Source organism: Camelina sativa, chromosome 5 (assembly GCF_000633955.1).
Source record: "Camelina sativa cultivar DH55 chromosome 5, Cs, whole genome shotgun sequence".
NCBI lineage: Eukaryota > Viridiplantae > Streptophyta > Magnoliopsida > Brassicales > Brassicaceae > Camelina > Camelina sativa.
In genome coordinates, this window is record NC_025689.1 from 934,630 (window position 1) to 941,902 (window position 7,273).

General features: G+C 39.3%; 2 protein-coding genes across 4 annotated transcripts in view; both read right to left on the reverse strand.

Annotated features, from left to right (window-relative positions):
* LOC104784689 (G-box-binding factor 3) overlaps window positions 1-2,287 on the reverse strand; it is a 7,403-nt gene extending 5,116 nt beyond the window's left edge. Inside the window, exons 1-10 of one of the 2 annotated variants that reach the window (XM_010509742.2) lie at window positions 2,085-2,287; window positions 1,581-1,681; window positions 1,431-1,475; window positions 1,228-1,323; window positions 1,054-1,137; window positions 927-968; window positions 634-840; window positions 499-547; window positions 236-417; window positions 64-141 (exon numbers count right to left, since the gene is read on the reverse strand). In XM_010509742.2, coding sequence (XP_010508044.1) covers window positions 64-141; window positions 236-417; window positions 499-547; window positions 634-840; window positions 927-968; window positions 1,054-1,137; window positions 1,228-1,323; window positions 1,431-1,475; window positions 1,581-1,643 — 846 coding nt within the window. In that variant the 5' untranslated portion in view covers window positions 1,644-1,681; window positions 2,085-2,287. The remainder of the gene's footprint in view (window positions 1-63; window positions 142-235; window positions 418-498; window positions 548-633; window positions 841-926; window positions 969-1,053; window positions 1,138-1,227; window positions 1,324-1,430; window positions 1,476-1,580; window positions 1,682-2,084) is intronic. The other variant, XM_010509744.2, reaches the window with a different exon arrangement.
* Window positions 3,978-6,703, reverse strand: LOC104784690 (BTB/POZ domain-containing protein At2g46260-like). Of its 2 annotated transcripts, none has more exons than XM_019245609.1 (6): window positions 6,205-6,703; window positions 5,992-6,117; window positions 5,786-5,904; window positions 5,614-5,677; window positions 5,082-5,361; window positions 3,978-4,993 (listed from the first exon to the last, which is right to left on the reverse strand). In XM_019245609.1, the coding sequence occupies exons 1-6, from the start codon at window positions 6,461-6,463 to the stop codon at window positions 4,162-4,164; spliced, it is 1,680 nt and encodes a 559-aa protein (XP_019101154.1). In that variant the 5' UTR covers window positions 6,464-6,703; the 3' UTR covers window positions 3,978-4,161. The 2 variants fall into 2 exon arrangements, with proteins under 2 accessions (XP_019101154.1, XP_010508047.1); XM_010509745.2 differs by having other exon boundaries at window positions 5,992-6,129; window positions 6,205-6,702.

The window sequence follows — 7,273 nt, forward strand, 5'->3', positions numbered from 1 at the left end:
TCACACCAAGAGAAAGAGAAACAATATCTAAAGAGCTCCACTGTTTCTTTCAATTAAACAGACCTGTTTCCTTAATCTTGACCTTCTAGCAGATTCTCTATTAGACTGTTTTCTTCGCTCCCGTTTCAGTTCTCTCTCGTTCTGTAGAGACAAAAGTGGATACTTCGTGAGTGAAATGGAGCAAATAAGCTCCAAAATCCGACAAGTGGAAGATCAAAATAAAGTCACAGGGTACCTGAAGCCAAGGTTCAGGAGGAACCATGGCTAAAGATTGTGACATGAAGGGGTTGAAATTTGCACTTACACCAGGAGAGACTACAGCTCCAGCTCCAGTTCCTTTAATAACTTTTATGCCGGTATCACCACTTGACAGAGAAGCAGAGTGAAGAGAGCTAGATTGAACCAATTGTTTCCCATCTGCCAAAAAAAGTAAATCCTGTTATATCGAACAATTACACTGCATCTAACTCTTTGGGACATGAAAAAGGCTAATAATACCTTTTGTTGGAGTTCCCTCTCGACTTCTTTTTAGTTTCGGTTCATCTGCCTGGTAACATGCATAATGGTTTAGACTTAAGACCATATCAGACTGAAGCTAAATATAGCCTGAGATCAAGAGAGCAGAAACATTACCCCAGTTGTATTCCCATCACTTCCATCACTTGACCCATCCGTTTCTGAGCTGTTCCGTGATCGTTTATGTTCATCTGCACCAGTTTCAGGATTTCCATTTCCTAGAGACATAGCAAGTCCATCAAACTCTTTCAGCTTCTTCATCAGTCCATTGTCTGTGTTCCCTGTAGATTTCGTAGGAGTGTCGATGCTCAACTGCGTCCCCGGCTGCCATTTAAAATGACCCTTGTTAAAACAACGAACAAAACCATTTCTCAAATCCTTGATGTAATCATACTAGCTACACCACTTACAGTTGTTAAAGGTGGAGCCTTTTGACCTTGAGGCAGTGCTCCCTATCCAAAGAAACTCAAGCCAGTCAGATAAACTAGAGGATTCAATTACAAGATGTTTGAGGAAGGAAGCGAGTTATATATATACCATGGGAATGCCAGGATGAGGGTAAACTCCTCCACCATGCTGGTAAACCGCTGCATAGGGTGATCCATACGGTGACATCATATGCTGAAGATTTCAAGACCAATGAATCGTCTTACTAATATTTACCATATTTGCACAAGATGATTCGTCTTTGTGTTGACTATATAATACTACCTGAGGATTCCACATGTAAGGAGGAGGAGGATGGCCAGATGCAGCCATAGCTGAGTTGTAATAAGGAGGCATTGCAACTCTTGGACCATAATATGCCTAGCAGCAAGTAACAAAACCCCCACATATTCATCGATCATGGTATTAATATTAACTGCTAGCTAGTACATAAACATAACTTGAGAATAATTATAAGAAAGACAAACCTGCATAGCTGCCCAATCAGGGTAGACATGAACATTTGTTTGATCCTAACAACAGTCAAGTCAACGCATAAGATATGAAGATAAACAAAGAACACTAATTTTGACTTAGGATCAAGAACAACATTGACTTGGGATTATGGTTTAACATACCGGTGGTGAAGATGTTTTGTTGTCTGATTTGGTCGGCTTTGGTTCCTCGCTATTATTTCCCATGGTTCTTTTTTCCCCACTCAAGAGAAGAATGACTCCTTCTGCAAAATCAAGGGATGATGATGTTGAGTGAGAAACAGAGAGAGAGAGAGAGACAGAGAAGGGTAGAAACGTAGTTCTCTCTCCCATCCCTATGTTCAGAACAACTTTGAGGAAGACAAAAGGAATCAACAAAGTGGTTACCAATGGACTATTCTACCCCTGAAACAATCACATGCACCAGAACCAAAAAATAAAAGCTCTGTTCTTCTCTCTGCTTTTGCTGTTTTTGTTCAATTTTAAAAACTCAAGATATTAATTAAACTCAACTAAATGCAAAAGTAAACGATCAAAAAAAGGCAAAATCTTTCACAAAACAAGGAAGACAAATGGATGATGATGGAGAAACCAAAACATAAACTTTTGGAGCAAAAGCAAACAATCTCTTAAGAAGCTATACAATACCTTAAAGAATCCGAAAGCTCTTTGAAGAAACGTAAGCTAGCAGAAGATGAAGCAGCTTAACAAAAAAAGACAGAAACCCAAATCGCGAATCCGAAACCTAAACAGCAATTAAACGCATTTTCATCTTTCTCTCTCTCTCTCTCTCTAACAAAACCAAACCAGAGAGCAAAAAAGACTTCAGTTTTTTTTTTGAGGGAGACGAGAAAAGAGAGAGAGAAAGAAAAAACGGAGCGCGAAGAAGATGAACACGTCATCAAACACGTGTCATGAGAATATATAACAGCGTAAACTACGGTTGTGTTTGATGAGTTGGCTCCTCGAGTTTAGTGCCAGCCATTTCCTTATGTCATCTCTACCCTACACGTGTTCGATTCTTAGTCGCTCTACGCATCTCTCATGTGACTTACGTGGTCCATCCGTTTCATCTCCCCTCCTTCGCAGTTATTATTTTTTTTACTACTGTATCATTTATTCTATTCTAGGCTATATATATTGACCATAGTGTGCAACATTAAAACTAGTTTTTGAGATGTATTAGAGAGATACATTTTACAACTAAAAGAATATAATTCCTTACGTCACAAAAATATCAATCATATGTTTTAAGTGACGCCATAATAAGAAAGTTGAAAAAAAAAGGAAGAAAAGGCCTTTGACTATTATTAGTAGAAGAAGGAAGCTCCTCTCCGACGCGGAGAGCACTTCTGAGTTGTGTCGACAAAACTCAAGATCTTGATCGTCCATTCTTCTTCACTACCGATTCGTATCTTCCAAAGGTGCCACGAGACGACCCACGTGTATGGCCACGTTTTTGCCATCATGGAAGCACTTATTTTCATATTTATTTTCCTTTATTATAATTATAATAAAAGGCCCACAAGCCCGACAACTGCTTGGAATCCAACGGCTGGGATAAATAAAAGATCCAACGGTTTGAAACAGAGCCACGCCAGTAAGAAGAGAGTAAAAAAGAGGCCCAACAAGGCTTTTTATTTTCGAGTTGGCTGGCGTAAAAGAGCTTCTATCCACGAAGAAGTGGTCCCTACTTTATAAAAATGCGACTCACATGGATGTATCTACGTGTCGATCACCGATTGGAATATTTAGAAAATATTGTCTGGCCTCTCTCTTTATGTATTTTTTAGACTAGTAGTATTATTATTTTGGACTTTTGGTGTACAGTATAGTTCACAGAGCATAATACTAGTAGTATTAAGGTTTTCGATGACGTAAGCGAATGTGTAAAAATCACGTCAGATTTAAATCTGGACCGTCGAGCTCGTTTTTAACGACGTTGAAGAATGATGATGCAGCTTCTACGCCGCCTCGAGCAAGAAATAAAAAACGTGTGTTATATAACTCGGAATCATCTGACGTGGCTATAAAATAGTACTAATTTATAGTGGGAAAAATAAATTAAAGGATTATTATTGTAATGTAATTGCTACGTGGGGACGAAAGTCAGAAAAGGAGATTTAAATCCAACGGCTCAAACGTGTCTCCCCGACAAAATGACGTGTCCGTCTGGTAAGCGGATAGTCTTCCTTACGCATTTTCTGTGGGCCCTCCATGTGACGAGGACTCGATTCCTCCTCTCTAACCTGATTTTCCCTAGTTACCCTTATGACTTCACACTAATTTCTCGACGTACCACTCACTCTGTAGCCTAGGCCTAGCCGCAATGTTTGAACTTTGAATTATCAAATTAAAAGCCTCATATGTGTGTTCACACTACGAACAATTTAATTAGCTTTATCTTTTCGACATCGTGAACGTAGTAGTCGGCCCAGAGCCCATATTAGAAGTCTAAACTCAATAGCTAAGCCCAATTTTATCTTGGACTACTTTTATAAAAAAAACATATGTAGTCGTCAACAAGAGTACATAGAAAAGTAAAAAATTCAAATCGAATTTACAGAGTGAGAGTGAGGTACTCTATAAACCTTACTTTTACTGATCCTTAAGCATCATATTATATAGAAAGACACTCGTGGTTAGAGCCTGCTACATAACGAGATATTACAACTTATATATGGAGATTGATATAAAGCGAGAGAGAGAGAGAGAGGGAGAACAGTCAGTGAAGCTCTGTGGAACGTTTAATGGTGAGCTCAGCTCTGAGATGGAGAATGCCATTGATGAAATGCGGACTGTCCTCTGCCATGAACGATATCCACGGAATTCCAAAGAGGTTCCTGTAACCAACCGCTTTCCCCCCTGTGAATGTGTAGTTCCCTTTGTATTTGCTTGTAAATTCATCTCCTGCTTTTTTCTCTCTAGCCGCAAATTCGTAGTCCACACCAAAACTCACAGCTCCTTTCTCTTGCATCCCGAGGAATAGCCCAAAGCAGTGGAACGAGCTTTGCTGGTCCATGTTACAGTGCGCAGACAGGAAGAACCCTTGACCTCCCAAGTGGAAGGCCTGAGAATAGACTCTTCCCGAAGGGAATAACCCTGCGCATTCCTCTCGTTTCAAGTCCAGATACACTACACATTGCGGGCGAGGAAGCTCAAACTCCACCACTTTTACGGGTCTGTATTTGTATGCCCTCTCTATGAAACGCCGGTTCATGGTGTCTGATCCTTCACCTGCTAGGATGCGTTGCCTGTGTGGGGCTTCAGCTTTGAAGAAGAGCGCTTCCAATACTTGCTTTGATGCTACTTCATGCTCAAAATCGCTGCACGTAAGTACCTTTTTCAGCTTTCGACACGTCATGTATGGGAAGCGGATGTAGAGCGCAAGACGTGAACCCAGAATCTCCCTACGGTCTTCCAATGAGCTATACTGTCCCCTTGCCCATTTTAAGACAAAATCATAAACAGCATCCTCAGAAGCAATTTGGAGATCATCGCTCGATAGTATTGCCTCGATTCCAGCCAATGGTAAGCCCATAACCTCATCATGAAACCTGTAAAAGATGGTGGTAACACATGAATACAAAAAATTATATAATTACTCAAGACTAAATGAATTTCAAAACCACTGGAGAGTCATACTTGGTAATATCCTTGTAACGGGAGGCAAGGAACTGCTTTGCTGCATCGGTTAGAGGCTGGACTGCTTCAGCCATTAAAACACTAGAGGGAAGCTCGAGATAGAGCAGGGCGGAATCAGGGGTCATGGGCATATTGCGCAGTAGTCTACTACAATACCTCATGCAGGACGCAACCTCAAACTTGTCGGCAGCCATAAGCACGTCTAATAAAGCAGGTGCTGTTGTGACACTTAGAGAGCTGCTATACATAAAGTTCAAAAGCTCCATCAAAGCACCTTCCTCTGCCATACAAATAATAAAACATAGCATAAGATATCAACATTGTGGACTCTCTTAAAGCTAATAACGCTTCATGGATACAAAATATCATATATACTAGTCAAAGCCAGCAACTGAGTTAATATACATAACGAGAAAAAAGAATCCCAAACCAATAAGAGGCCAACAGAGAGTTAGTAGAGAATTGAAGCCAATAAGACGAGAATGACAAATAAGCAGAAATGAACCAAAAAGCCTGACTAGAATTGTCATACCTTGTGCACTAATTCTAAGAGTAACATGTCTTTGTTCTGATTCCCTCATTCCATTAGAAAACAGCTACAACAACAGGGTAAAAAGAAAACAAGAAGCAAAAGGATAGCATTACAAAAAGAGCAAAACCATTGGATATAGAAGAAGAAGAAAATGAAACGTTAAGAAAAGTACCTTATAGAAAAAAGGGCTTTTAGCAGCCAAGATAGGAGAACTAATATGCAATTCTTTAACTGTAACAACAGTAGAACAGTCAATACCCCAGTTTGGCTCACTAGATGCATCGTCATCACCTACATACAAAAACCATATTCATAAACAAACCTATTAACGAAGATTATAAAAACATGACAAATCCTAACCCAATCCAAATCCAGTACCTGATAGGGCCTCTTCCACCATTGCCTCACCTTCATCGTCAAGATTATCACCACCACCAGGACAATCATCCATATCAGGTTGGTTGTTATCTGTTAAAATCTGCTCTTCCGCACATGCCACAATGTCTGAAACCGCAACTGAAAATGCAAAAACATTAAACCAAAATTCCAAAAGCCCTAAACCGAAGCAGAATCATTTCAACCGATACGTACCACCATTGTCTTTCTTGTTATCCTCTCTTCTCCGTTTACGATGACGAGCCCAATCGGCAATACTCGTACAGCCTTCAACATCAGACCTAGAATCGGAAGGACCACCCAAGATCTCGATCCGGAGCAAACGGTCGGAGAAGTTACTGTCATTGAAAGCGAAACCAAAATCACCTTCGGAAGACGAACCATGGCGAGAGAAATTTGAATCCATCTCGGTCTTAGGGTCGAATAGATCGGTGTTATTGGAACCTCTCATCATCCTCCTTTTCGAAAAAAAACCCTCTTCTCCGTCTTCTCTCCGGCGAGAACCAGGAAAAAACAAAAACAAAAATCAAAATAAAAAGAAAGGGTCGAATTCGAAAAGGATTTGATTTTTTTTTTGTTTGAGGAACGAAATAACTAAGAAACCCTAAAAAAGTCTCTCTCTTTTTTTTTTTTTGTTGAAGTCCAGAAAAGAAAGGACAAGAGAAGAGCTGGTCGACGTTGAACGGTTATTGTTACAAGTCGGTGACGGATAAATTTAATGAAATGGCTAATTAAAGACAAAAGTGGTTCCTTTCAAATTTTTTTTATATCGGTTAGTTACAAATTTAGTTAACCGGTTCAGTCTTTTGATTTGTAATAAACATTTTGGTTCTTTCCCGGTATTATGCCTAATTCGCATCGGTACGATTTTAATTTTGACTTGCAGCAGATTTGTTGGTTCAATTTAAAATAGCTTTTAGAAATCAGTTTAGTATTTTTGGGGGAGATTTAGATAGAAGTTACTTAATTAGAAGAGGAAAAAAGGGTTTTTATTTATGTTGGTCTTTGGTCATCATATGCAAATTTGGGATTTGTTATTCGTTGGAAAGCGTCAAATTTGGTTAAGAAGACAACTCTCGTTCAACAAACAGCGCAATGCCTTATGTCGTTAATTAATTAGTTCAGCGTTTTAAAGACTTTGTTAATTATGGTTTGACCGGGTGAAGCTTGGCGATTTATCTAAAAATCTCTAAAATGATGAATATAGAGATGTATTGGACTATATATATTGTGACTAGATAGATAATTTGATAGTGATATTATT

Excerpts from the sequence above, each read along its gene's own strand:
- LOC104784690 (XM_010509745.2), bottom strand. The coding sequence starts at position 6,463 with ATGATGAGAGGTTCCAATAACACCGATCTATTCGACCCTAAGACCGAG. Across the intron at positions 6,130-6,204 it reads TAACAAGAAAGACAATGGTG|TTGCGGTTTCAGACATTGTG; the intron begins GTACGTATCGGT and ends TTGCATTTTCAG. Across the intron at positions 5,678-5,785 it reads AAAGCCCTTTTTTCTATAAG|CTGTTTTCTAATGGAATGAG; the intron begins GTACTTTTCTTA and ends CTGTTGTTGTAG.